We start from the raw sequence: 26,985 nt of genomic DNA, 5'->3' as shown, positions 1-26,985 counted from the left end.
TTTTTTTTTTTTTTTTGCTTTCTCGTCGTTTTAATTATCTTTCCTTATTACACCTTATCATTTTGTATTTATTTTAATGCCCGTTTTTCTGTCCGAAAGCATATATAAATATAAATATTGGGAAGATTATGAGAGAAGAGACACGTATGGAGACAATTAGAGATTGTAAATATTTTTCTCATTGGGAAAAGTGATTGATTTTCTTTTCTTTTTTTTTCTTTTCTTTTTTTTCTTTCTTTCTTTCTTGGAGAAACATAAACCAAAAGTAGGTGTTCTGTAACTCATGTCATGCAATTTCCTCTCCTCTCCTCTCGGATTTTTTTTTTCTTTACTTTCTTTGAACAAAACAAATTAACTTTATTTCCACTACTGTCGTTGACATTACGTGGGTTACACAAATTCAAAATTAAAAAAAAACACACACACACACACATACACACAAATATAAATACAAAATGAATAGTAAGATATTATTTTAAAGCAAGCAACTGGACAATATTAGGGGAGCTACACAAGTGATAATCATACCAAAGTGAAGAATAACAATAACAATAACAATAACAAAAACAAAAAAGCAAACAAACAAATCAATCAAGCGTATTAGTAAAACAGTGAAGTAAAGAACTTGAAGTGTTACTGACAGCAACATTTTTGTTGTGGAGTCGCTGCCGTTTCCGTTTCGTATTATTCAATAAGTGGTGGCGTATTCACTTATATATTCAGTTGAAATCTGTAAATCACACCGAAGTGCCCATCAAATTTACATTAAGACGAGAAGGAACCCGGGGATACAACATTACACATTGAATTAAGGGAGAGAGGCGCGGAGTGTAAGTTGAAGGGGGTGAAGGAAAAAAAAAAAATAATAATAATAATAAAAATAAAATAAAGTCAAGCAGAACAAACAAAACAAAATAAAACAAAAAAAAAGCAGTGTGGGTGAGAAACGGAATACCAATACGAGCATAAGCAGAAAAATATATATATATATATATATATATATATTAAATATATACGGAAAAGAAGAAGAAAAGCAAAAAGTTATGCTTCCAAGTTTCACCCGTAAACCCGCCGACCACCCAATCGGTTACCTCGTGGCCCTTTCGGGGTTGTTGATGCAACTGATGTCATATGGTATTGACAACAGTTATTCCATTTTCTCAGAGGATATGCACAATGATCCGTCACTTGGGTTTCCCTCCATAACGGCAATTAGTCTTGGAAATTCCGTTTCGTTGGGGCTGTCACCTGCCTTTGGTGTTCTCGCAGGATTTTGTGTCGATCGGCTCCCGCCGCGGTTCATGATGGCGCTTTCCACCATTTTGCTCTTCACTGGTTTGTGGATCAGTTCAACCCTCGCCGCGAACATTTATGTTGTAACTTTTACTTACTGCCTTTTTGCATCTATTGGTACGGCATGTATGTTATCACCTGGGGCTGCTGCAACTAGTTCTTGGTTCAATCGTTATCAGGGACTGGCGATGGGAATTAACTTTGCTGGTGGAGGTATTGGAAGTGCCATTATTCCACCATTAGCAGGGAAATGGGTTGTTGCATATGGCTGGCGTAAGGCTTTTCAACTTATGTCGATATTTTGTGCGATTGGAGTGCTCGCAACCGCCCTTTCCGCTCGCCGCCGTGAACCCAAAAGAGACGACAGCAGCGCTGATGATGAAACCCGGGAAGGAAATAAATCCGGTAATGGAAGTTCGGTCACAAGAAGTAATGAACCGGCAACTGTGGGGGGAGGAGGAGCAGCGAATAATGGACACAATGAAGGTAAAGAAGACGTGAGGGAAATGGGCAGAAAAAATGGCAGCCATACCAACACCTCAAAGGTTCCACCTAACAGGAGGGGTGTGGGCACGAATCAGCAAAATGGGAATGATGGTGAGGGTTTGGACGTTACTGAACAAAGCCAAAGGAACAACACCTTTGCATCTGCTATTGATGTTGATATGGATACAAGTATGGATGCAGACGAACCACAGGTAATACGCAGTCTCCACACCCACAAGCTCACACCATGGGAACTATTCCTCTCTATGTTTACTCTCCCTTTCATGGGTAACTTTCTTTGCTGGTTCATATACAGTTGGGCTTTTTACTCGCTCATTTACGCAGCCGTGCCTTACATTTCGTCTATGGGTAAACCAGGCACTGTTTATGCAGGTGTACCGCCCATTCCAACTGATGTTGCCGCCACCCTCTTCACTTTTTATGGTGTCTTTCAAGTTGTTGGTTCCGTACTTGTTGGTTGGCTCGCCTCATTAGTTACTGCTGAATTTGCATATGTTTTCTGTGCTACTGTTGGTGGTATCGGTTGTGGCCTTCTCGCCCTTGGCCGCAGTTACGTTGCCTTTGCGTTGTTGCTTTGCATCATTGGTTTCTGCATGGCGGGTATGTTTGCCGTGATGCCAACACTTATCGCTACGCATTTGTATGGACCTAATTTGGGTTTTTATTTTGGTGCTGTATTTCTCGCAGGTGTGGTGGGTGGTTTTGTGGCACCTCCCATGCAAGCAACTATTCAACTTCGTAATAATGGGAGTTATGCGTTTGTGTGTGTTGTGATGAGTGTTTCCATGACATTATCAGCGCTTGTGTGTTACGCAACATTATGGCGTTCCAAGCGGTCCGGTATTGTTTTGGCGGCACGGAAGACAAAACTTGTTGAGATTATGTGAGAGATGAGGGGAAAGTATAATAAAAAGAAGTGCATGTGGTGAAGGAAGAAAAAAAGAAGAAAAAAAAAAGAGAATAAAGTAGAGGAGGAGGAGGAGGAGAAGGAGGAGGAGGAGATGCTTACCGGCATTTCTGGAATGGGAAGCTGAGAAATTTTAAAAGGAAATATTATATATATATTTATATATTTATATACATATATGTTTCTGTGTATGTGAGATTGTGAGTGTGTGAGTATAAGTTTGCAAGTGGGTGACATTGTGCTGAAAGTGTTTGTTTATAATTTAACCACTTTATTTTTATTTATTTTTATTGTTTTTTTTTTGTTTCGGAGAATGAACAACCCAGTTGGCTGTAGTTCAAAAAGGAAAAAGAAAAAAAAAAGTGTGATAGTAACGTCAATAACGAAGCAAATCAAAGGAAAAATAATTAATAATTTGTAGATGGTGAAGTGACCTGATGAATTTCTTTTATTTTATTTGTGAAAAAAAAAATAGAGGAGACGCGTGAGGGAGAAAAATATTTATTTCGCACCTCTGTTGGTTTTTGTCAGAGTACTGAAAATAATTAAGAGGTTGTATGATTTTAACAACGCAAGCAGAGGAAATAAAGAGGAGGGAAAATTTTAAAAAAAAAACAAAACCAAAAACAAATTAGTGTTTGAAATGGGTGGGTGGGATGACCTGCAGCCTAAACATAATTTTTTTTTTTTTAAAAAGTTTTAAAGGAAAAAAAAAGAAAAGAAAAAAATAAATAAATAAAAGATGTGTTGTTTATTGTGTTTATGGTAGAAAATGGACATGCGTAACTGCACACTGGAGAGGAAAGAGGAAGATATTAAAATAAGATAAAATAAAATGATTTGTTTATATCATTATCATTTTATTTATCATATATTTATATTTATATTTATTTATATCGCTGTGTCTTCGCTGCACTGCAATGCTTCACAACTCACCTTTTGACGTTTTTTTTATTCTATTTTTTTTTCTTCATTTTTTCGAGACTTTCAGCCCGAATTATCTCCCAAAATGCCTCATTTAAACCTCCTGCTGCAGGTCCATGCGTAAAATATATTATGCGATATGAAACGGCAACAAACATTATTATTATTATTATTGTTATTATTATTATTTCTGCTGTTGATATTTTGTTACGTTTCATATGATTTGGTGGCGTGTTGTGTGTTGTGTGTTGTGTTTTTATTTTAAAAAAAAAATCTATTTTATTATCATTACCTACTACTTTTTCAAGGTATAGCATTTTAATATAATAATTAATGTTATTATTATTATCATCATCATACGGATAGGTACGAATTGAAGTGAGAATGAATGAATGAATGAATGAATAAATAAAGGGAATATCGCGCGCAGTTTTTTTTTCTTGAAAAAAAAAAAAGAAAAAAAGAAAAAGAAAAAAAAAGCAAACGACAACAAAAAATAAATGGGCGATATGTCGTCGGTATCAAATCATCCTCAACATTTCCCATGCATTTATTTATTTAAGATTCCCTTAAATCATTTACTCATTTCTGATACGTTCCTCTTTTTTTTTTTTAACAACAAAAACAAAAACAAAAACAAAACAAAAAAACAACGAAACAAAAACGAAACGAAACGAAACGAAAAAAAAAAGATTTAGTAATGGAAGGAAATAAAAGGGAGTGGATATGAGGGATTACTCTTTGTGGCAGCAAATTGTCTCAGTGGCCCCTCTTTCTTTCTTTTTATTATTATTTTTATTTATTTATTTGTTTTTTTTTGTTTCTCCCTCCTTCCATTCACATGTTTATTTAATTTATTTTTCTTTGGGAACAAATCCCTGTTTTTCTTTTTCTCTTTCCTCCCCCATCAGCGGAACTTCGCCAACGCCCACAAAAGAAGAGAAGAAAAGAAAAAGAAAAAAAAACAAATCCAAAGGAATATTTTATTAATGAGGAAATGCGGTGTGCCCCAACTCTTTTCTTTTCTTTTCTTTTTTGTTTTATTTTGAGTGAGCAGCGAAGTGAGTAAATGTCACTTTCGTTATGCCTCTTTTTTTTTTCCTCCTCTTCTTCTAATTAATTAATTAATTAATTAATTAATTTTATGTTTATGTCCCAAAATGGTTTACTTTCTACACCCGGCGGCCAGCCAATTTGGCCGTATCAGGTCTGTCAAATGAAGGAAAGGAAAATAATAATAATAATAATAATAAAGAAACAACAACAACAACAATAATACATAAACAAATTATTATTATTGTTATTATTTAAATAAAAAAAAAGACGGTTACAAAATAAGATTTGTAACTCCACCTTATTTTTTTGACGCTGGAGTGCTTCATGATTGCGCTGTTGTGTGTTGTAACGCAAGTCTTTACTTTTCTTTACTTTTTTTTTCTCCTTCCTTTTTTTTTCTTTTTGCTGTGTGTTGTGTCATATATGCAAGTTATTAAGTTACACACGGTCTCAGTCTAATAAAGGACTGAAGGGAAGAAATAACTTCATTAACTGAAGTGTACGGGTGTTTGGGTTTATTTATTTATTTATTAAACCCTCATCACTCTGTTTCATTCTGGCCATTTCACCACAATTAACCCCAACGTATTAGTTCATTAGTTCATTAGTTATTTTAATTAATTAGTTGATCAATTAGATACTTTTAATTTCATATCGGCAGTGCTTGTGAGGAGGAAGAGGAAGAAGAAGAACGGCAAAATAAAATATAAAAATAAAAATAAAAATAAAAGAAGTTATTATGGTTGTATTGAAGGGTGGCGGTACGACTTATGCGGTGGGTAATGGCCGGCAAATGCCTTGGGAGGAAGTTCCGGAGGGTTTTAAGCGTCGGCTTGCAGAACAGGAGGAAATTACGCCATGTGTTGAGTTGAGGGCCATTGCGCAGCGTTGCATTGAAGTGGAGGGTTTTTGGGCTCCAAATTGTGTGGAAGCTACGGAACAATTTCACAGCTGCCAGGCGCAACATCTCGCGGGGCGTCTCCCCAACTGGACTCATCACAACAATAATAATATTAATAATAATAATAATAACAACAACAACAATAGCAGTGATGGTAATGAAGGAGGATGAGGGAAATGCAACTTGATATGGTGCGAGATGATGTTTGGCGAGGGAATAAAGCTTATTTTATTTTGATTTTATTTTTCAAATACATCTTTAATTACCGCATGTGTTGCTGCTGCCTTATGATATTCTACTGGAAAGGTGCACGGCTGCCTGATTTGTGCCCATCTGCAGGATTTTTTTTCTTGCAAAATTTGAGTAGACATGTTTGATGATTGTTCACCCACTGGAAAGCATCACACACGGACATGTGTGCATTTTTCTTGTACGTAAATGCATATTTGTATATATATATATATATATATATATGTTTATAAATGCATCTATCTGTATATATATATATATATATGTGTGTGTGTGTGTGTAATACCACTGCCAAACATCAACCCTTCACCATTTTGCATTGTTGCCAAATGATTACATTTGCTCCCACTACAAACCGTGCTGTACGGCGCTTTGCGGTGTGGCTTCACATTGCACTCCATGTTTATTTATTTATTTTCTACTTTTCCTGTTATTTTTGATGAGTTGTTTATGGCACCTTTGTTTTTTTTTTTTTTTGGGGTGAGAGAGTGCCAAATAATAATAATGGTGTACGATTGGTATTTTGCGTCCAACCGTTATGTTACTGCGGTAATTTCTTGTTTGCTGTTTGCCTGCATGGTGTATGAATTTTTTTCGTTTTCTCTACTTTCTCGCTTCATATCTCTGTGTTTCTATTTCTCTCTCTTTTTTTTTTTACTTTTACTTTTTCTCTTTCATTTATTCATGTGACTTTTTTTTTCTTTTTTGTAAAAAAAAAAACATCCGCCCACTAGTGGAAGGTTTACATTAGGTGCGTGCGCGTGTTTTGTTGTGCAGGACGAAGCAGAGTTTTGTTTTTTTCTGCTATTTCCTTCCTTCTCTCCCGCCTGCCCTTAAGTCTTCCCAACCACCATTTAGGGAAATAGCGGATTCAACCACGCCAAAGGGCAGTAAAGAAAAGTAAAGGAAGAGAGAGAGAGAGAGAAAAAAAAAAAAGAATAATAACAATAATAGAGGAAAACACACAAGAGAACGAAGAGACAGTCACGACTCCACATTTTGTCCGAGTTTATTAGAAGGGAGCGAAGGGCGAGAAAAGAGAAGGAGAAAAAAAAAATAAAGTGTGGGAAAGACGGTGGTGGTTGTAGCGGATTTTCTTTTTTTATTTTTATTTTTATTTTTTCGTGTACAGTCAGTAGTCGCAGCGGTAGTGGAAGATATCATTTCTAATAGTCGTAGTAATTAGTTGTAGTGCGCCTGTTAGGTGGGCGCGTGTGTATATAAATCATTATCATCATCATTATAATCATCAAGGGAGCAACAAGAACAACAATAGCAGCGACTAAATCGTTCAGAATTTTTATTGCTCGTAGCCCGCGGATTGTTTTTCTTTCTTTGTGTGTGTGTGTGTGTGTTTTTTTTTTTTTTTAAAAAAAGGTTCCTCACTTAACAGGCGCTTTGGCATTCACATCCTTTACCATTTGTGGTTGTGTGCGTTTGTGTAATCAAATTGAACCTTGTGTGTAGTTATTAATGCTCCGGCGTGTGGGTTTTCTTTCCGCTACGGGGTCTTTGCTTCAGGCAGCAGCTTCTCAACCACCACCAACTCAGCAGGAGCAGCGGGTACACGGTGGATTGAAGGATCAGGACCGCATTTTTGTTAATCTTTATCAGGATTTTGGCACAGATATTGATAGTGCTGAGCGACGAGGGGATTGGTATCGTACCCGCGATTTGCTGTTGAAGGGACACGACTGGGTTATAAATGAAATTAAGGCCAGTGGACTCCGTGGCCGCGGCGGAGCCGGTTTCCCATCGGGACTCAAATGGTCCTTCATGCCAAAATCCAAACCTGACGGCCGCCCAAGTTACATCGTCGTTAATGGAGATGAATCGGAACCAGGGACGTGTAAGGATCGAGAGATTATGCGGCATGAACCACACAAATTGGTAGAGGGGGCTCTCATTGCAGGTTTTGCCATGCGGGCGCGTTACGGTTACATTTACATACGGGGCGAGTTTTACAATGAGTGGAGGGCTGTGGATCAGGCAATTAAAGAGGCGTATGCGCGGGGTTACTTGGGCCGCAATGCATGTGGAAGCGGTTACGATTTTGATTTATACACTTACTGCGGTGCGGGAGCGTACATCTGTGGGGAGGAAACTGCGATGATTTCAAGCATTGAAGGTGGACCAGGAAAGCCACGTCTTAAACCCCCTTTTCCGGCCAATGTCGGTCTTTATGGGTGTCCCACCACTGTGACAAATGTGGAGACCGTGTCCGTGTCACCAACAATCCTCCGGCGCGGCCCGTCGTGGTTTAATTCATTTGGTCGACGCAACAATGCTGGGGTAAAACTGTTCTGCATTTGCGGTCACGTCAACCGGCCCTGTACAGTAGAGGAGGAGATGAGTATTCCTTTGCGGGACCTCATTGAGCGTCATGCTGGTGGCGTGCGGGGTGGATGGGACAATCTCCTCGCTGTCATTCCTGGTGGCTCTTCTTGTCCTCTTATCCCAAAGAGCATTTGTGATAACGTCCTCATGGATTTCGATGCGCTGAAGGAGGCGCAAACAGGCCTCGGCACCGCAGCAGTGATAGTGATGGATAAATCTACCGACCTTATCGCGGCTATCCATCGCTTATCTATGTTTTATGCCCATGAGTCATGTGGCCAGTGTACGCCATGCCGTGAAGGAAGCCCATGGCTCGAAAAGATGATGCAACGCTTCGTCCACGGTAACGCACGTATGGAAGAGGTTGGAACCATGCTCGATGTGTCTAAACAACTGGAGGGGCGAACCATCTGTGCGTTGGCAACCGCAGCGGCATGGCCCGTGCAGGGTTTGGCCCGCCACTTCACGCCGCTGTTGGAGGAGCGTATTGAGAAATACTGGGAAGCAAACCCGCATTGGGGTAAGTCGGGTTCACCTTGGCGTCGCTGGAAGACGCATCGCTACTACGCCATGCAGAAGGGGGAGAAGTTGAACTGGGACGGAAAGATCGTGCGGAATTGGAACTAAGGCAGTTGTGAGGAGTGGGTGGTGGTGTAGTATTGAAAACTGTGTGAGATGCGGGGGTGTGGAAGAGGGAATGCAGAAAGGAATGTGGAAAGAGTGCGTGCATGCCCGCGTTGGGTAGCAACGAAAATATCGTATGGGCGCCACAAGTTCTCCATATTTTCACCAGTATTCTGCTGGTGCTATCGTTATGACAGATGCTGTGACAGTGTTTTTCTTTTTCTTTTTCTTTCTTTCTTTGCTTTTTCTTTTTCTGTTGGATATGACTATGTACTGATTCATCGCTTTTCTAAAAAAAATCCTGAATGCACCCTCCACCATTTCTTTTCGTTGCTCTTCTGGGGATTGGAAAAAAAAAGGGGTAAAAGTGTGATGTAGGGTTATCATGCTACACATGCATGCCCAGTTTTATTTGTTTAACTGAGTCGCACCTTGGCGCATGAAAAACACTCAGCAATATTCACATCAAGTTGACGGCGTTTCCTTCTCAGTCACGGTGCGCCGCGGAGGTGTGCGTGTGTGTGTGTGTGTGTGTGTGTGTGTGTGTGTGTGTGTGTGTGTGTGTGTGTGTGTGTGTGTGTGTGTGTGTGTGTGTGTGTGTGTGTGTGTGTGTGTGTGTGTGTGTGTAGCCTTTTGGCCAAAGGGGGCCCAATGATCAGATATACGACTTGAAATGCGCGGCGGTAACTTAACGCTGACTTCCGCACCGGCACTATCATCGCTGGGGGTTATGTGCTTTTGCTGCCCTTTAAAAATGAAAGGGCAAAAAAAAAAAACATTGCCATTAGCAAAATAGACCCTTTCAATAGGGGCGAATGAAAAAGTTTACACATTTACGTGGGGTGGGATCATGTCTGTTGAGTGTTTGCCATTCCTCTCTCCCTTTTTTTTATATTATTGTTCATATTACTCCACTTGCGTGTGACACGTTGTAAAAAAGGAGCATCGCATATCATCTTGGACCCGGGTTGGCTCGCACGAATTGCGGCGCGGTGTGGAACATATCAGTTGTCAGCTCGCTGCCGTTTTTGTTGGGTTTGAATTTTTTCCCGCTCACAACTCATTGTGCTTTCCGCCCCGCCGCCACGTCCGTGTGGCTCAATGGAAGAGCATCTGACTACGGATCAGAGGGTTGCAGGTTCGAATCCTGTCACGGATGCTGTTTTTGTCCCCTCGTGTTCCATAGCATTGCGAAGGAGGCGAATGTGTGAAGAGGTTTGTTGTCGTTTCTATTTGAAGGAAAGAGGGCTGGGAGGGCCCGGGGGTGGGGGACACATGTGTTGGGGGCCCCTGTCCGTGCTGTTTTTTTTATTTTTATTTTTTTAATTTAAAAATAATGTGAAGATTTCGGCTCATAAGGTTAACACTTGGGAATGCCTGAATTTCTTGCGAGATGAGGATATTGACAACCTCAATAACTTGCAAAAGTGTCCGGAATCATATTGGTATTGGTATTTTTTTTTCCATCTGTTTTTTTTTTGTGTTTGAAAAGAAACAAAATGGAATGTATTTGCTTTCACTTTTTTCCGTAATATGTCTGATGGACAAAACCATTTTTGTTACTCTGCTGCGACGCGAAGGAGGGAAACAATAGGGGATCTACCTTTAAGGTGTTGTTATTGGAGGTATAAAAACTTCAATGCAAACCAACTTGCCACTCTTGAAGAAGATTTCCAGTAGTAAAATCAACAGCGCTCTCAAGAATAGTGTTAGTGACATTCTTCATGTTTGCATTTATTATATCATTTTTTCCCTCCATGTAGCTTTAACACGAATTGGGATGAGCACTGCAACGCGTGTCTCTTAATCTCTTCTATTCCAGCTCCCTTTTTTTTTGTTCCTGAGCGTTACGTGAGTGGTATGAGGTCAGTAGCATTATGGTGTAATAGTTTTATTTCATGCCATGCTCTATTTACCGTGACATCATACACTCGGCATAAATATATTTATCTTTATTTATCTATATATATTTATGCATAGTCTATGTTAGTGCTCGTGTTGTTTTGTTCAACTTGTGTCCCGTTGCATCTTTGTTACTCCTATAATTTTCATTTGCTTTTAATTAACTTTTATTCAGACATTCACACAAGAAAAGGAAGTGATCGCCTACGGTGAAATAATACAGAGCCTAACGCGCCCCATAGACGGAAGGCCTGACTCAAGTGACGATTATTGTGAAAAGATAACGTGGGGAATTTTATCGGAATATAACCTGTGCATTTGCAGGAGCCAGGTACCAGCATGAGAGTATGGATGAAAGATGACTTCCCTACACGGGAGAAAAGTTACAAAAGGATGCACACACCATTACTACTATTGGTTGCTTCAGTCCTTTTGCTCCCCGTGTGCAGTAATGGCTCATCTTCGCAACCTGCAGGAGTTGAGAAGCGGAGGGTGGAATTATTCAAACCGTGGAATAGAGAAAGTTTGTTGTCGCACAGTGACTCGAGTCATGATGTGAAACACGGTTTATTCGAAGGTAATTCACTCGTGGCGGTGGGTGGGAGTGTTGTTGCCCTCGCTGAAGCACGATATAACGCGTGGACTGCCGGATACGCCGGAATGTGGCTAAAGACTATTGCACTTGGCGAGACTCACCAGAGCGCACAGGCGGCGGGTTGGATGTCAGAGAAAAAATGGAAGACTGAGAATGTTTTCGTGAATGAGCCGGTGGCCGATCATCGCTACGCTCAATACGGCCCCAGGGCAATAGTACTGAAGGATAAGATTTTCCTTCTTTCACTCAGCAGCAACAAGGCGAAGGATGTAGAACCTCAAGAGGGTGCGTTCGACTTAGAGGTGAAGCTTTTCGTGGGCACTATTGGCGGCCGCGGTGCGGAAGATGGCAAGGTTGTGAAGTGGAATAAGCCTTCATCGCTAACTGATACGTTCAAGAGGCCGCTATTGGAGCATTCATGGAAGGAATTCTTCGAGAGTGGTGGAAAGGGTGCTGTTGTGGGCGACACCATACTTTTCCCTCTCGTCACGTCCGCTGAGAGTGGGGCTAAGACATGCATTATTGCGCGTTATAAGCACGAGAGTGAGTCATGGAGCTTCACCCCGGCTAAACTGGACATCGACGATTGCACGGAGCCCAGCCTGCTTGTGTGGAAGAAGGAATTGCTGCTTGTAGTTGCACACCAGACGAAAAACAAGATGTATCGATCCGTAGACGTGGGGATGACGTGGACTGACGCTACGGAGGGTGAAAGGCACGCACTGTCCAATTTCCAGTATCACTCCGATGACGACGACCGAGGTGACTTCGTGAACATGAAGGTGGATGGGTCGGATGTGATCCTATTTGCTTACCGCGCCTTCTTCAATTCAGGGAATGCGGGATTGAGGCCGCTCCTCCTTTGGGTGACGGATAGCAAGCGGACGCATTGCCTCGGGGCGATTTCCTCTGGTCATTTATCCATTTTATCTTTTAGTGCCCTCCTGCACACTGAGAGTGGGCTGTACTCCCTGCATGAGGAGGGTTTCAGCCAGTTGAAAAGCATTTTCTTTACCGATCTCACCGACCGTGTGCATGAACTGAAGGCAGTGGTGGGTTTGTGGAGGAAGGTGGACGGGAGTGTGATGGCGCTTTATGGCACTACGGGCGAGGAGAGCACGTCAGCGCCAAAGTTTGACCCAACGGTGGGCCTCGTTGGGTTTTGGTCTGAAGTGGCCAACCGCACGCATTGGCGTGACGGATACCTTGGCATGGATGGTGCGCTACAAGGCCCTGTAAAGAGGGTCACCACCGGTTTCACTTTGGGCACACGCGCCGCACATGTTGTATTTCCCGTATCTGGCAAAAATGAGAATAAAGTGTACCATTTGATTGACAACGGGCTGACAGTCGTGATGAGCGTGGCCGTCCATAAGGCACCAAAGAACCCCACTCCACTTCTTGGAGTGGGCGTGAGGAACAAATCCGGCTTAATTGCAGACGTGGGTATCTGGTACGACGAAAAGGCGTGGGCCCAATTGAGTGGTACGACAGCTGGCGCCAAAACACTCGCTCTGGAGGAGGGGAAAACCTACCAGGTTGTCTTGACCGTGCGAGGCGGCGTTGCCCATACGTACATTGACGGGAATCGTGTAGGGGATGGTCAGGGCAGTATTGTGCCGTTGTCGCAGTCGGCAGAGATACACGAGATATATGTTGGAGCCAACGAGCGAGTGATCGGAAAGGGTGAGGCAACTGGCGACCTGAGTGTTACCGTATTCAACATGCTTTTGTACAGCCATGAGCTAAGCGTAGCTGATGTGAAGGCGCTACTTGCAGTAAAGCACAGAAGTACATTTGATGCTGTCTTGGAAGACGAGGATGAGGATAATGGAGATCATGGGGATGGTCAAGGCGGAAAATCGGGTGGTCGCAACCTGGCATGGATTGCGGCTGTAGTGGTCCCAGCGTTACTTATCGTGCTTGGTTTGGTTGGGTTCTTCGTATTGCGGCAGCGGAGGGCAGCCCAAAACGCTGCCATGCGGCCGGGTGCGGGATTACCACAGATGCCGGCGGGATATAACCCATACACTGTGGATATCACTGATGACACACTGGATGTAAGGAAATGAGGTCTATAATCCATGTTACTTCAGCGTGAGGAGGATAATACGAGCAGACATGAATTTCATTTAATAACTTTAATGGTAGACTCAAGACGGTAAATTTAAGCGAGTATGTTTCAACGGTTTTATTTTTACAAATAGGATGTCAACTATAACATATCAGGTGCTACCAGTTTTCTTCTGATGTTAATGACATCAGTAGACTGCTTCCGGCACTCTGAGAGCACGGTTATATATTTTTTCTCTTTATCACATGATCTAAGGTGGTTCTGTTGTATGTGAGACACGATACATATAATTTTCTTTTTTTGTTCCAACCCCTTTTTTTTGTTCCTGAGCGTTACGTGAGTGGTATGAGGTCAGTAGCATTATGGTGTAATAGTTTTATTTCATGCCATGCTCTATTTACCGTGACATCATACACTCGGCATAAATATACTTATTTATCTATATATATATTTATGCATAGTCTATGTTAGTGCTCGTGTTGTTTTGTTCAGCTTGTGTCCTGTTGCATCTTTGTTACTCCTCATTACTGTTTTATACAATGTTTTTCCCTTGTTTATATATTTGTACGTATTTGTACGTATAAAAAAAATGAATGTGGATGTGTTGTGGTTATTGCATTTCAGGCTTAGTGTGTCGTTGAAACTAGTAGTAAAGGTATGGGCGCAAGATTGCGTCACTCCTACATTTTGGCATCAGTAATTACTGCCGTTGCATTTGCTGCGGCTGAGAAAGGCCAGCGCCCTGCTCTCAAGAGATTTAATAAAGAAGGAGCTAGGGCATTATGCATCATGTATGGCCTTGCGGGATCCATGCAAAGTGTTGCGGATGGTATTTTAAAGAGTATGCACGATAAAATCGCTTATATTGAAGAAGCATTCGTTCTGATTAAAGCTAGGCATGAGGAGGTTGTTCAGATGGAGCGTGAGGAAGGTGAGACAATAGAAGATGCGGCAAAGTTTAGCAGGGCAAAGAAGGAGCTAGAGGATGCACTTGAAGTTCTCGACTGGGGCCAAAGAAAGCTAAAGGAGCAACATGAAATTATTGCTGGCGCTTCCCGCAAAGCCGTGGAACATGCAAAAAAGGCAGTGGGGGATTCTGAGAGCAAAGGAATGAATAAGGTACTGACGATATACTGCAATACAACAGTTACTGGTGCAAAGGAAGGTAAGAAGAGTCATAATGTGAATAATAACTGCGACGATGGCATTGCTGCGGCTGCTGGAGCCGGTGCCTTCAAAATTGATTGTAAGAGTATTGGAGGTTCTGATAATGTGACTGCTGCTAACGTCACATATGAGGCCATGTCGAATGCAATAAACGCTTGGGATGGTGCAAAACCGGGGCTTGCAGTTGTTAAACATACGAGCAAGCAATGGAATGCGAGTTGCATAAGTCACGGATATGCTTCAGAGGGTCCGTGTACGGTGCCTGAGGAGGAATGGACGGGAGATTATAATTCTTCCCTACAGGAACTTAAGAAGTTGGAGGAGGCAACAAAAAGTGTTCATAACGCTGCTGAGGGTATGAAAACGCAGACGGGTGATATGGTGCAGCGGCTGATGCGATCCTCCAACTTAAATCGTAATGATTCTCTTACGGAACCATTGGTCCCGGCACCCGACAGTTCGGATCGCGGCACGGACATTGTTGGTTATCTTGTTGCCGTTGCCATTTGCTTTGTGGCTATAGTGCCCGCAACTAGTGTATTACTTTTGCTAATGAATCGTCGAGGGTTTAACAGAGGTAGCGCTTTTGGGACCAAGAGGTCAGGGTCTCGACTCATGATATAGTCGTCGTGCCGTTACAATGTTTGTGTTCTTTTTTTGTTTATTTTTGTGTTTCGTTTGCTCGACTTCGCTCTCTCTCATTTTTTTTTCTTTGCAACGGAAGATTTTCCGTCACCTGTGCATGAGTCTGCCGACTTTCTCCTTTCTCCTTTCCGATGCGGTGGAGCGGTTGGATGTGTATGTTTTGACGAGGTTGTCGTTAGTGTGCTTGGGTTCGTAATGCGTAATGCGTTGGTCTTGCTATGCTTTACGATTATAGTTGCTGTTATTTTCATACCTATTTTATACGCTTTGTCCACTCGTTGTCATTTCGTTAGAATTACGTTGTTTTTGTTGGAGTGGGTTTACAGTGCGGTGAATACACTCACACAATTTTGTGTCTTCGCAACTTGAATTGAGGCGTTCCTTTCTTTAGGGATTTTGTTCTTGAGGCGGATTTGGAGGGTTATCTTTCTTATTACTGTATATTAGTGGGTAAACTGACAGACATGCTCACACAACATGTTACTCACGCCAGATGTTTTGGTTTGTTTCATTTCTTTCTTTCATTGGATTTCTTTTGGATTCCTTCTTATGACCAGCTTCGATCATTTCGTTGCTTCCCTTTATCTTTTGTTTTGCTAATTTTTCTTTTTTCTTTTTTTTTTCTTTCCCCCCCCGCATCCCTCTCCTCATTTCGTGGCCGTTGCGACCAGTGTTGGTGTCGTGGTAATCCATAAAATTTTCATTTGGCTTAGTGTTCCCCTGTCTACTCACCATGTCACCATGCACTGAAAACATACGGTTCGTGACTTTATGATTAAAGCGGTGTTTCAACAGTGCCATTTGGTGCATCGTTTGATTTCGTGCATTGCTTTCATTAGGTTGCATCTTTGTTACTCCTCATTACTGTTTTATACAATGTTTTTCCCTTGTTTATATATTTGTACGTATTTGTACGTATAAAAAAAATGAATGTGGATGTGTTGTGGTTATTGCATTTCAGGCTTAGTGTGTCGTTGAAACTAGTAGTAAAGGTATGGGGGCAAGATTGCGTCACTCCTACATTTTGGCATCAGTAATTACTGCCGTTGCATTTGCTGCGGCTGAGAAAGGCCAGCGCCCTGCCCTCAAGAGATTTAATAAAGAAGGAGCTAGGGCATTATGCATCATGTATGGCCTTGCGGGATCCATGCAAAGTGTTGCGGATGGTATTTTAAATACCACAGCACAGAAGATTAAGTTTATTCAGAACACATCCTCTGCTTTGAACAGGACACGGCAGAAGGTTGGTAAGTTAGTTGACTCCATAAAAGCAAAGAACGCAACGGTGGGGGATGCGATAAAGAGGCATCTCGATGCGGTGTTGAACGCCAGCGCAAAAGCTGATGAAGAAGTGAAGAAGCAACATGAAATTATTACAAACGCCTCCAGCAAAGCCGTGGAACATGCAAAAAAGGCAGTGGGGGATTCTGAGAGCAAAGGAATGAATAAGGTACTGACGATATACTGCAATACAACAGTTACTGGTGCAAAGGAAGGTAAGAAGAGTCATAATGTGAATAATAACTGCGACGATGGCATTGCTGCGGCTGCTGGAGCCGGTGCCTTCAAAATTGATTGTAAGAGTATTGGAGGTTCTGATAATGTGACTGCTGCTAACGTCACATATGAGGCCATGTCGAATGCAATAAACGCTTGGGATGGTGCAAAACCGGGGCTTGCAGTTGTTAAACATACGAGCAAGCAATGGAATGCGAGTTGCATAAGTCACGGATATGCTTCAGAGGGTCCGTGTACGGTGCCTGAGGAGGAATGGACGGGAGATTATAATTCTTCCCTACAGGAACTTAAGAAGTTGGAGGAGGCAACAAAAAGTGTTCATAACGCTGCTGAGGAGTTGAAAAAGCACAAGAATGCGTTGAAGGAATTGGTGCGATCCTCTACCCCGACTGGAAAGCACCATGAGAAGAAGTCATTGAAATCGTCTATAGACGGAATAATATCGAAGGACATTGTCACGTGTATAATTGTGGTGACTGCTTCGTTACTCTTTTTGGTTCTCGGTTTCTTGCTATTTCGCTGCATAAAGAACAGCTTGAAGGTGCAGAGTGCTTACGCTCCCGTTTCCGCAGTCGCTGAGGAAGAGGAGGATTGTTAGCGTTTCTCCATTTTTTTTCTTGTTTTTGATATTCAATTCGGTTTCGCTGATTCACGAACACCGCCTCTTCCTCCTTCCCGTTTCCTCGCCTTTATCAATACTGAAAAGGAAAAGATGCAGTCGTTGCATGCGTTACTTTCTTTTTTTTTTTTCCCCCCTCCTCAGTGCACTTCCAGTCCAAACGCAGCAACATGTTGAAGTAATGTAAAGAGTGTTATTGAGCGAATACGACGCTTTTATCCAGCGGTCATTTGAATTCATTTATTGTTGTTATCGTCATTATTGGCGCTGCTGTTTGCTTTAGCTCCGTAACTTCTCTGTAGGCAACTTGCTGGGATTGAAAATTATTTTGTCCCACCTGTCCATTTTTGTTTTCTTTGCATACGCACAGGAATCAAAGTAGACACAATAGCTACAGTATCGGATATTGTCTTCTTGCGTCTGCAGTGGGGAGCACTCTTTTTTTTTTTTTAAAGAAAAAAATTCGGCAAGAGTGAAGTGATTTTACACTCCTCGTTTGTAATATATTCATATATCAGTTCATATTTTCATATATTCATATATGCATACGGAATTTATGCGTGTGAAGATGTCGCTTCAACTCCTGGTGCCGTTTTGGTTCACTTTGGTATCATTTGCCTCTGCCGAGAACCAGCAACCAGCAGACGGACACTTCGATGCGAATAGTGCGAAAATATTATGCAGTTTGTACACTCTTGCGAATACAGTGGGGGAGGGTGAAAAAAATATCGTAAATCATACAAAACACAAGATTACGTACATCGATAACGCAACTGATTTAATAAAGAAGGAGCGCGAGGGACTTGAGAAACTGTCAGACGGGAAGGGATCAAAAGACCCGGCGGCGGTAGAAAAAGCAAAGAAAGAACTTGACGAGGCGCTAGCGGTTGTCGGCAGCGCCAAGACGGAAGTTGAGAAGCAACTTGGGGTTATTCAAAGTGGCATATCAAAAGTCAAGGAGCCCGCCAGGAAGGCAGTGGGAGAATCGGAAGACACCGGCATTAGAAAAGTGTTGAGGAGTTATTGCCAGACCATATCCAAAAAACCCAGTAACGCGCATAGTGACAACGAAAACAACAACTGCCGGGGTGTGCCTACAAAATCTGTGGGTGAAGGCATTTATGAAATCGAGTGCAGAGGCCAACCGAAAGGTTTGGATCATCTCGGAATGGGAGCTGCCATGGAAAAGTGGAATGATGTTAAACCAAAGCCTTCGAGTCCCACCCACCGTAATGAATACGCCGAGACCGCGTGTCGAATGGACGGATACTCCACATCAACTGCATGCACCGCTGATGAGAGCGGATGGATTGAGCATTACAAAAAAGCGATTGATGCAATGAAACCTGTCGTGGATGCCTGTCAGGCGGTGCAGAATGCCGTTAACCGAGTGAAGGATCAGGTGCAACATGTGGATGCCGCGCTGAAACCCGTCGCTGGTCCCGGTAAGGACTTTAAAGTGGAACAAGTGGGTGAGGATTATGATGCGGAAAAAGAGGACGGAGTTATTGAGGATGATGATAAACTTTCCGAAGGAGGAACCTCCGAGTTGTCCAGCGGCACACGTATTGCCATTTATGTGGTGTGCGCCGTCGTTCCCCTTTTCCTCATTATTGTCGCTGTCACAATTTTTTTCTTGCGGAAGCGGCGGCCGGGAACAAAAGAAGATGTGGCCGCGGGGGAGACCAATGGGAAACAGGCACCAAGTTACCTGAGGGAGTGAACAACAACAACACAACACAACACAACACAACATGTGGAAAGGAAAATAATCCCCCCCCCCCATGCAAGAAAAAGGTGAAAGCATGTTGCACCGCCGATGAAACCGATATTCCGACATCAACTATATTCGTATCCGCGTCGGGGTCGCCAGCCGCTTCAAACCGGTAGACGGACCTGACATGATTAACTTTTTTCACTCTCTTTGTTGCTTTCCCCCCCCCTTCCGTCTCCCTTCCGTCAATCGGAATACAGTTGCTATTATTTTTTAATCTTTTTTTTTTTTGCACTTTTCTTCCTTTTCCTTTCCCAGTATGTAAGCCGTGTGCTATTAATGGGTGAGTGTAAGGGAAGGGGGAATATTGGGAATGCTTGATTTGTGGACTTTCTAAGAAGCCGATTGGTACAAAGTAAAAAGCTACAACAAAAAAACGGAAAACAAACGAAAAAGACAAACACACAACGGAGGGAGGTCCGAGTCGGTCTTGCCTTCGGATGCGTGCGAGTGTATCGACACCAACGGCAATGATAACGCTAATATTACGGTTTCCCCGCCACGAGTGTGTGTGTGTGTGTGTACGTGTGGGGTTGTCTCATACTTTCGCTGCGTTGCTTAACTCGTTCTTGCATTAATATATATATATATTTATTTATTTGACGCCTTGTACTGTTCCCCGTCACATAACTTGCTGTCGATCCATAGACCGGGATTATGGTTGTGGGTTAAATGTGTTTTTTCACTGCCTTTTCAACAACCTGCTTTGTGCGTTTGTCATCGGTTAGTAGTGCAAGAGTCACCACCACGTCACATCACAATACATTTGTAGGTGGGAATCCCGCACGTACATTTAAAAAAAAATCGCAGATATACGCCGGCGTGTTTTTCGGCGAATGGATGGATACTCAGCTGTGTGATTGATTGCTGCCTTTTCGTTGAAACAGTGAAGTGGTGCGTTATCACAGGCGAATCGGCGACGGTTGCTGAGTGTGTCTGCCGTTATTGTTGTTATCTTTTTGTTCCGACCTTGCACTGAATTGAGTTGTGTGGCAAAGCTCCCTCCGGCACTCTCCTGCACATTTGCGGCTCCTAAGACTTAGAAGCCCCATTAAGGGAAGGGGAAAACTCCAGACACTGTTCAGCGGAAATGAAGGCGCTCCTCTTCCTTTCATCGAGGTGTGATTGAGGAAAATATTGGTTTCAGGAGTTATAACTTTCTGGTGGGTTTAAAAACTGCACCATTTTCCCAGTGATGTCAATGCTACACTTTCCAGAGAGTATCAACTCCCGCCCCATCTAAAGGAGAAAAGAAAAAAGAAGGGCACAAGCGCCTCCGTTGCGTTTGTGTGTGTGTGAAGTGGAACAAAATGGCAAACATTAATGGGGTTGGGGCGTTGATGACGACTAGCGCTCATTTGTATCGGAGAAGTGGACATTTAACATCCCCGAATGTTGCTCGTAGTTTTGTTCTGGAACAATTAAGTTTATGCTCAGTTTGTATGATATCCCCTGGTGGTGAGTATAGGAACCATTACAGGAGAAAATATGGAATGCATTAAATTTAGGGTGGAGCTTGTGAGTACCACGTGTGTTAACTCGCATTGCAGCGCCAGCGGTTACTTCCCCTCTCTGAAACGAAACGCAACCTTACTCAATTTCAAGGCGGGGAATAGCTTGCGTAAAAGAATAATAGAAAGGCTAAACCAAACGACCCTTCTTCAGTAGCACCAATTAGGAACAGAAGAGAATCACGTCAGGAAATGGTTCCTTCGAAAATAACTCAGGAGGTGGAGAACGAGAGATTCGGTAAGGGACACGCGTGTCTTTACTGTCATCATCAATTGCAACCTCTGAAGAGCATAAAAAGGAAGACGAAGGGTCGCGATGGTGAGGGAAGAGGGGGGGGGGGGCGAGGCAACCCAATTTAAAAATCGTCACCGAGTTGTGTGTGAACTTCCTTCGCGCATGCGATACGAACGAAAATGCAGTGTGTTCACTACAAGAGGGAACTGCAAACCACATGCAAACCCGATAGATGTGCGGTGGTGATGGCGCGATCGTTGTGTGGGTTTCCCAAAATTCGATCAGTTGATCCATTTATTTCGCCGTTTAATTGAGATGCGATGGTGCCGCGTGTTTGTAATTATCGCTTCCATTGCCTGCCCAGTGCCCCTCCTAACTGCGACGCGCCAATGGCGCTATTAATGTCGTACGTCTACCGAAAGTGCATTGTTACACTCCCCCAGTTTCTGTCGCATTCGCACGGTGTAATACAAAGGGCTCTTTGCTTCCTCAGCGAGTGGCGTGCTTTGTCACAGATATCTGAGCCCCAACAGCTGCCCGGGGGCCTCCAAAAAAATAAATAGATACGCCCATTTATTTGACGGCATTCGCGGGGAACAAAACATACGCCTTCGCACTAAATTCCAAGCAATGGTAAAGGAGGGTTTCGTTGAAATAATCAAGTCTCACCGATGACGTCCCGTCCACTCCGTTGGGCATCCAAACAGTTCGAGAGGCAAATAACACCCGCGTCTTCTCTACATCTCTCAAGCGCCCGGATGGTGGCGCCTCTTTTGTTCCTTTCATGCACCTAAACCCACACATGTCGCCTTGCTTCCATTCGAGTGAAGTCGCCTTAACAATGGCATTTGAAACATATTCCCAGCCTTTGGTTATCTTCCTCGTTTACGGGGATCCAAATGCACACCATTTCCCCCCGTCACACATTAAGTGTTGGCAAGCTACACCCTTAGGCGCCAGCTGTTGAGACCGCGCGGTAATTACAAAAGCAAAAGCATCGGGGTTCCCACACCACACGGAGTTCAGCGGCTACGCCAACAAATGCGATTTGCCAATATCTTCCTCAGTGCCGTGGTTGGCTGCAGGGGTTTCGGCAGGCACTGAACCCACCGGCGTCGGTCAGCGCAAACTCACTTGTGCACTTGTGGGGTATGGAATGGGCCCAGGGGCATCCCTTTCCTTTTCCGACCGTCATCAAAAGGGCCATCCGCCCCGCGGAACGTTTATTTTGGCGCTTCAAGGCGCCTCATTTGCGTGCGTTTGACCCAACTGCTCCTCACAATTTCCTTCATTCACGTTCACATTCACATGTTACCCCGTTCCTCCAATGCATATCGTCGCTGATTCCTTAAAGAGTGTCGAAACGGCCTGCACCAGCGGTAACCATGAAGGTGGTACGATGCCGCACAACTTATTCGTTTACCAATACCCTCTCAATTCAGCAAGTACTTACGTATTCGCATGGATCCGCAATTATAAGTGTCTCCCTATATGTCTAGCCCATTAATGTTCTTACGGGGGACTGAAGGAGAATATCAGCAATAACGAACCATCAAAGCGAACATTACCTCCGTCCAAACGCTCTTTCCTGTAGTTACCATCTTGTTAACCAACCCCCAACAAATGTACTCAAGTCATTTTAATCGTCCCTATTGCCCTTTACGTGCTGCGCCTCACCGGCCAAACACATGCAATTGCAGTTGATTCAACTCAGTCAGCCAACTGCGTGTTTGCACGTACCTCACCAATACACATCTTTATAAAAGTACACGGATAAAATTAAGCAGCTTTACGCATGCACGCGCCCTCAAGCTAAGCTACCCATAAAACTCTAACTTCCCTTCCTTCGTACACGTCAGGAAGCAAACAACAACAGCATTGCAAGTGCGTACACTAGTAACCGTCCCTTTCCAAACATTGAACCACCACTCTCAATAAAAGAAGGTAATAATTCCCTGCGGTAACCACAAACAATTCACACAAGCAACAGAAAAAGGGTGAAGAGCAAAAAGAGGGGATGGGCGGAACAGTTAACTAACGCCAAAAGGAACGTTCACCCTGCACCGTTACACCCGAAAGTACCTTATAAAAATAACATTAAGCAAGCATCAACAATTTGAATGGAGCCACAAGGATAATTAATGGCGTATAATATTTCCACGAAACCTTGCGTGGAAACCGTTAAATTGCATCAAGCACCTAATTTCAATTCCAATTCCAAAATCATACACACAAATGCCTATACCTGTACCTTCGTGTTCGGGCACCTGTGATAGTGTTTAAATATCACTGTCAAGACCTGCTGCGGTCTTCGTATTTTTGCTTTTAGCACCACCTTCCTCTATACTTATATCATCCTTCACCTCAGCCTTCCTACGGCCCCTAATAACAAAGAACACAAGCAACCCAAGCAACAGCAAAAGCAAAGGAATTAAAAATATTAACACTTTCGTTGTCCCAATCCAGCCACTCTTGGCCTCGCTGCCCTCATCATCATGGTCAGCATTTACGTCGTCCTCTTCACCACTTTCTTTCGACTCCTCTTTCAATTCCTCCGCCAATTTTTCTACATCCTTCTTCAGTTTCTCTTCAGATTCCTCGGCGTCCTTCTTTTCCTCTTTTGCAGCCTCTGCATCTTCGGTGGCTTTGATGCGCTCCTCCTCCGCTTCCTCAAATGCCTTTCTCGAATCTTTTGCCTGCTTTTCTGCAGCCTTTTCAGTTGCCTCAGCTTCCTCAACAGCCTCCAGCAACATCTTTTTCTTTTCTTCACTCACCGGCTGACCCGCCTCCTTTGCTTCGCCTTCTCAGCTTCCAAGCGCCTGGCCTCCGCCTGTTCCTCAGCAGCCACTCGTCTCGCCTCAGCCTCCTCCAAAGCCTTTCTCGCTTCCTCAGCAGCCTTCTCAGCAGCCTGGCGTTTCGCCTCCTCCTCCGCCGCCCGCGCCTCTGCTGCTTTCCTTCTCTCCTCATGCTGTGCAAGAGACTCTTTGTCACCCTCTAGCACTTTCTCAGAGTAGCGCATAACCCTTAGAGCTAGGGTCGCATCCTTCTCGAGCTTTGCTATTAAATGTGCCGTTACTCTGTAGTTCCAAAGCCAGTTCTCCAGCACTGTGCATGGTCGTCCAGCGGGAGCTGCTTGGTGAGCGGGTGCGCCTGCTCCACATATCATAACACGCATATGGTACGGCTTGGGTTTTACCTGGTTCCATATTTCGAGTGCCCTCTCCATGTTGGAGAACGTCGTTTGAGTAGTGGTGCTACTGACCACTTTGTAGTTGCATAAAATGCTGTATTTATGGGGATCAAGCCTCGAATGTTCATAGTAGTAGTCTCGCTTATACGCGTTAGGTTCACAATTTGCATTTGGAGTAGAACTGTATGAGGACTCGTGACTCTCCGTCCTGTCAACACAATGCCATTTTAGCACCTCATCGAGAGCTGCACTTGCATTTGCCGCCGCTGCCTTAGCCCGCTTTCCTGTTTCCCCCATGTACTTGATTATGCTATTGCCCAGCGATTTCATGTACTGCATTTCCTGTAGCCTGCTCGCGGAGAGCGATGCTGCCATTACCTTGTCATCCGATATTTTACGAAAATTCGCATTCGCATTGTTGACGAACGTAAGGATTTGTTGTTCAAATGTGTCAACCCTGGAGTTCACGCCGTCAAGCAACTTTTTCATGGTACACAGTGTCGTAGCCCCTTGTCCAACAAGTTGCCGCCCATGTGCTGTTACATACTGTTTTTGCGCAACAGAGAGCTCCTCCGCCCAAGTCACATCGAGCGCACATATGCCGCAGAGGAGAAATACTGTTGCAGTAGTGCGTAATGTAACAGGCATCGTTGACATCCGTTAAAACTTATCTGTCACCCTCCTCTGATCACCACTTCCTCAGCTTGTCAGTCTCAACCTCACGTTACCTTGGCCGTATAAATATGCAATCAACTACAGTCAAATATCCAAGAGAAAATAAGAAAGGTAAGGGAATCGATAGAAGCGACCAAAGGGTAAAAATATGCGCAATTGAGAAAAGGAAATAATATGCGTATCCAATAGCGGATTTGTTGCAGTTCACCCGAACATGGACAACCTCCACGGCAGTCTTTCATTACACCCTTCATAGTAGCGCAAGGAATGTATGAATACCCTTAACACATGAAATAAGCAATACGTATGAAAAAAGGCATCAGCACTGGTATCCGCAGCTACCAATGCGGCCCTACCTCAAACCAGTAGTATGTGGGAAAAGGGTAATAACCTTGAGATAAGCTGCAAGGAACTGGTCAGACCGAAACATTACAAGCAACGGTATAAAAAGCAAGAAACGACAACATATAAAAAGCACCCTTATATCACTTATAGCAACCGATTCCAATTCCAAAATCATACACACAAATGCCTATACCTGTTCCTTCGTGTTCGGGCACCTGTGATAGTGTTTAAATATCACTGTCAAGACCTGCTGCGGTCTTCGTATTTTTGCTTTTAGCATTAGCTTCCCCTATACTTATATCATCCTTCACCTCAGCCTTCCTACGGCCCCTAATAACAAAGAACACAAGCAACCCAAGCAACAGCAAAAGCAAAGGAATTAAAAATATTAACACTTTCGTTGTCCCAATCCAGCCACTCTTGGCCTCGCTGCCCTCATCATCATGGTCAGCATTTACGTCGTCCTCTTCACCACTTTCTTTCGACTCCTCTTTCAATTCCTCCGCCAATTTTTCTACATCCTTCTTCAGTTTCTCTTCAGATTCCTCGGCGCCCTCCTTGTCCCACCGCGCAACTTCTGCATCTTCGGTGGCTTTGATGCGCTCCTCCTCCGCTTCCTCAAATGCCTTTCTCGAATCTTTTGCCTGCTTTTCTGCAGCCTTTTCAGTTGCCTCAGCTTTCTCAACAGCCTCCAGCAACATCTTTTTCTTTTCTTCACTCACCGGCTGACCCGCCTCCTTTGCCTTCTCAGCCTTCTCAGCTTCCAAGCGCCTGGCCTCCGCCTGTTCCTCAGCAGCCACTCGTCTCGCCTCAGCCTCCTCCAAAGCCTTTCTCGCTTCCTCAGCAGCCTTCTCAGCAGCCTGGCGTTTCGCCTCCTCCTCCGCCGCCCGCGCCTCTGCTGCTTTTTTCCATTCCAGATACTGTGCAAGAGACTCCCTTCCAATCTGTTGAAATCTCTGAGCATAGTGAGTCACCCCCAAGGAATTGCGGACTAGAGTTTCAAGTTTGAGTATCGCATACCTTGCTGCATCGTAGTCCCACCGCCAACTTTCAAGCAGCGTGCATGGTTTATCGGAGGAGGACGCACTTCTTGACGAATGGCCGCTGCTGCACTCAACAGCATCCCTTGCATCAGCCTTGGGCTTTGCTCGATTCCATGCCTCGACTGCCCCCTCCATGTTGGAGAAGGTCACATCAGTTTTTGCAGCCGGAATAGACTTGTACTCGCAATATATAGCGTATGCGCGAGCGTCATCATGTCCAAAATTTCGATGATAGTCATGTTTATACGCACTGGGATCGCAGTTTGCGTTAGCCATATGGTCAAACGAATCACGGATTGCTTCCTTGTTTATACAGTGCCATTTTAGCAACTCCTTGAGAACTTTGCTCGAGTTCGCTGCAGCCCTCTTCGCCTTCTCCCATGTCTCCTCAACGCTCCTTTTCGTTCGGTTCGCTACACGTTGGACACCACGCATCTGATCCAACATCTTTTGTCCCAGCGCCGCCTTCATATCACCATGCTCTGACACTTTCTGAAAAATTTCTCTCGCGACATTCATAGACTCCAAGGATTGCCTCAATGAAAGAGGTGACGAAAGTACGACGGATGTAGGGGCGAGTGCGCTTGCACATCCAGAGCTTGTCGCAGCTCGGTCGAATGATTCAGATCACTAGCTATTTTTTTTTCTAGACAAAGACGAAGCTTCCTTTCGCAGAGCACCGTGATTTAATTCTGAAAGGAATTTCCAGAAGAAACCGAAGGATAAAAAATATTCCTCCCCTCCGCTTTTATATGGAAGCGCAGCTCCCGTTCTCTGTATATCAGCAAGCAAAAATATTACCTTTATGTGGCCTCCCACTGGCCACTTGGATAAAGGTATACGTATAACGAAGGTAGGCGCTTGTTCAAAAAAAAAAAAAGCAAAACAAAAACA

General features: G+C 43.7%; 14 protein-coding genes and 1 non-coding gene across 15 annotated transcripts in view; 9 read left to right on the top strand and 6 right to left on the bottom strand.

Moving 5' to 3' along the window:
* Positions 1-1,043: 1,043 nt before the first annotated feature.
* On the top strand, positions 1,044-2,687 carry TbgDal_V470 (transporter, putative; the record flags this gene model as incomplete). Its single annotated transcript, XM_011774894.1, has 1 exon — positions 1,044-2,687. One exon carries the CDS (start codon positions 1,044-1,046, stop codon positions 2,685-2,687), a length of 1,644 nt encoding a protein of 547 aa, XP_011773196.1.
* Positions 2,688-5,426: 2,739 nt separating this feature from the next.
* On the top strand, positions 5,427-5,759 carry TbgDal_V460 (hypothetical protein, conserved; the record flags this gene model as incomplete). Its single annotated transcript, XM_011774893.1, has 1 exon — positions 5,427-5,759. One exon carries the CDS (start codon positions 5,427-5,429, stop codon positions 5,757-5,759), a length of 333 nt encoding a protein of 110 aa, XP_011773195.1.
* Positions 5,760-7,310: 1,551 nt separating this feature from the next.
* Positions 7,311-8,801, top strand: TbgDal_V450 (NADH-ubiquinone oxidoreductase, mitochondrial,putative; the record flags this gene model as incomplete). The annotated part of the gene is made up of 1 exon (XM_011774892.1): positions 7,311-8,801. The coding sequence occupies one exon, from the start codon at positions 7,311-7,313 to the stop codon at positions 8,799-8,801; it is 1,491 nt and encodes a 496-aa protein (XP_011773194.1).
* Positions 8,802-8,849: 48 nt separating this feature from the next.
* TbgDal_V440 (hypothetical protein, unlikely) lies at positions 8,850-9,176 on the top strand (the record flags this gene model as incomplete). Its single annotated transcript, XM_011774891.1, has 1 exon — positions 8,850-9,176. The coding sequence occupies one exon, from the start codon at positions 8,850-8,852 to the stop codon at positions 9,174-9,176; it is 327 nt and encodes a 108-aa protein (XP_011773193.1).
* Positions 9,177-9,885: 709 nt separating this feature from the next.
* Positions 9,886-9,957, top strand: TbgDal_VtArg01. Its single transcript has one exon. It is a non-coding gene; the product is annotated as a tRNA-Arg (tRNA).
* A 1,082-nt stretch (positions 9,958-11,039) lies between these two features.
* On the top strand, positions 11,040-13,367 carry TbgDal_V430 (hypothetical protein, conserved; the record flags this gene model as incomplete). The annotated part of the gene is made up of 1 exon (XM_011774890.1): positions 11,040-13,367. One exon carries the CDS (start codon positions 11,040-11,042, stop codon positions 13,365-13,367), a length of 2,328 nt encoding a protein of 775 aa, XP_011773192.1.
* Positions 13,368-14,026: 659 nt separating this feature from the next.
* TbgDal_V420 (T. brucei spp.-specific protein) lies at positions 14,027-15,160 on the top strand (the record flags this gene model as incomplete). The annotated part of the gene is made up of 1 exon (XM_011774889.1): positions 14,027-15,160. One exon carries the CDS (start codon positions 14,027-14,029, stop codon positions 15,158-15,160), a length of 1,134 nt encoding a protein of 377 aa, XP_011773191.1.
* Positions 15,161-15,661: 501 nt separating this feature from the next.
* Positions 15,662-16,027, bottom strand: TbgDal_V410 (hypothetical protein, unlikely; the record flags this gene model as incomplete). Its single annotated transcript, XM_011774888.1, has 1 exon — positions 15,662-16,027. One exon carries the CDS (start codon positions 16,025-16,027, stop codon positions 15,662-15,664), a length of 366 nt encoding a protein of 121 aa, XP_011773190.1.
* Positions 16,028-16,175: 148 nt separating this feature from the next.
* TbgDal_V400 (T. brucei spp.-specific protein) lies at positions 16,176-17,297 on the top strand (the record flags this gene model as incomplete). Its single annotated transcript, XM_011774887.1, has 1 exon — positions 16,176-17,297. The coding sequence occupies one exon, from the start codon at positions 16,176-16,178 to the stop codon at positions 17,295-17,297; it is 1,122 nt and encodes a 373-aa protein (XP_011773189.1).
* A 562-nt stretch (positions 17,298-17,859) lies between these two features.
* TbgDal_V390 (T. brucei spp.-specific protein) lies at positions 17,860-19,041 on the top strand (the record flags this gene model as incomplete). The annotated part of the gene is made up of 1 exon (XM_011774886.1): positions 17,860-19,041. The coding sequence occupies one exon, from the start codon at positions 17,860-17,862 to the stop codon at positions 19,039-19,041; it is 1,182 nt and encodes a 393-aa protein (XP_011773188.1).
* Positions 19,042-20,766: 1,725 nt separating this feature from the next.
* TbgDal_V380 (hypothetical protein, unlikely) lies at positions 20,767-21,132 on the bottom strand (the record flags this gene model as incomplete). The annotated part of the gene is made up of 1 exon (XM_011774885.1): positions 20,767-21,132. One exon carries the CDS (start codon positions 21,130-21,132, stop codon positions 20,767-20,769), a length of 366 nt encoding a protein of 121 aa, XP_011773187.1.
* A 1,985-nt stretch (positions 21,133-23,117) lies between these two features.
* Positions 23,118-23,591, bottom strand: TbgDal_V370 (hypothetical protein, unlikely; the record flags this gene model as incomplete). Its single annotated transcript, XM_011774884.1, has 1 exon — positions 23,118-23,591. The coding sequence occupies one exon, from the start codon at positions 23,589-23,591 to the stop codon at positions 23,118-23,120; it is 474 nt and encodes a 157-aa protein (XP_011773186.1).
* Positions 23,592-23,608: 17 nt separating this feature from the next.
* TbgDal_V360 (invariant surface glycoprotein, putative) lies at positions 23,609-24,685 on the bottom strand (the record flags this gene model as incomplete). Its single annotated transcript, XM_011774883.1, has 1 exon — positions 23,609-24,685. The coding sequence occupies one exon, from the start codon at positions 24,683-24,685 to the stop codon at positions 23,609-23,611; it is 1,077 nt and encodes a 358-aa protein (XP_011773185.1).
* A 590-nt stretch (positions 24,686-25,275) lies between these two features.
* On the bottom strand, positions 25,276-26,610 carry TbgDal_V350 (invariant surface glycoprotein, putative; the record flags this gene model as incomplete). The annotated part of the gene is made up of 1 exon (XM_011774882.1): positions 25,276-26,610. One exon carries the CDS (start codon positions 26,608-26,610, stop codon positions 25,276-25,278), a length of 1,335 nt encoding a protein of 444 aa, XP_011773184.1.
* Positions 26,611-26,721: 111 nt separating this feature from the next.
* TbgDal_V340 (hypothetical protein, unlikely) overlaps positions 26,722-26,985 on the bottom strand; it is a gene marked incomplete at both ends in the record, with an annotated part of 369 nt that continues 105 nt past the window's right edge. Inside the window, one exon of the mRNA XM_011774881.1 lies at positions 26,722-26,985. This exon is cut by the window's right edge and continues 105 nt beyond it. Coding sequence (XP_011773183.1) covers positions 26,722-26,985 — 264 coding nt within the window.

This window comes from Trypanosoma brucei, chromosome 5 (assembly GCF_000210295.1).
Source record: "Trypanosoma brucei gambiense DAL972 chromosome 5, complete sequence".
Taxonomy (NCBI): Eukaryota; Euglenozoa; class Kinetoplastea; order Trypanosomatida; family Trypanosomatidae; genus Trypanosoma; species Trypanosoma brucei.
The sequence above is the reverse complement of the archived record's forward strand: the minus strand, read 5'-3'. Positions and strand labels throughout refer to the sequence as shown.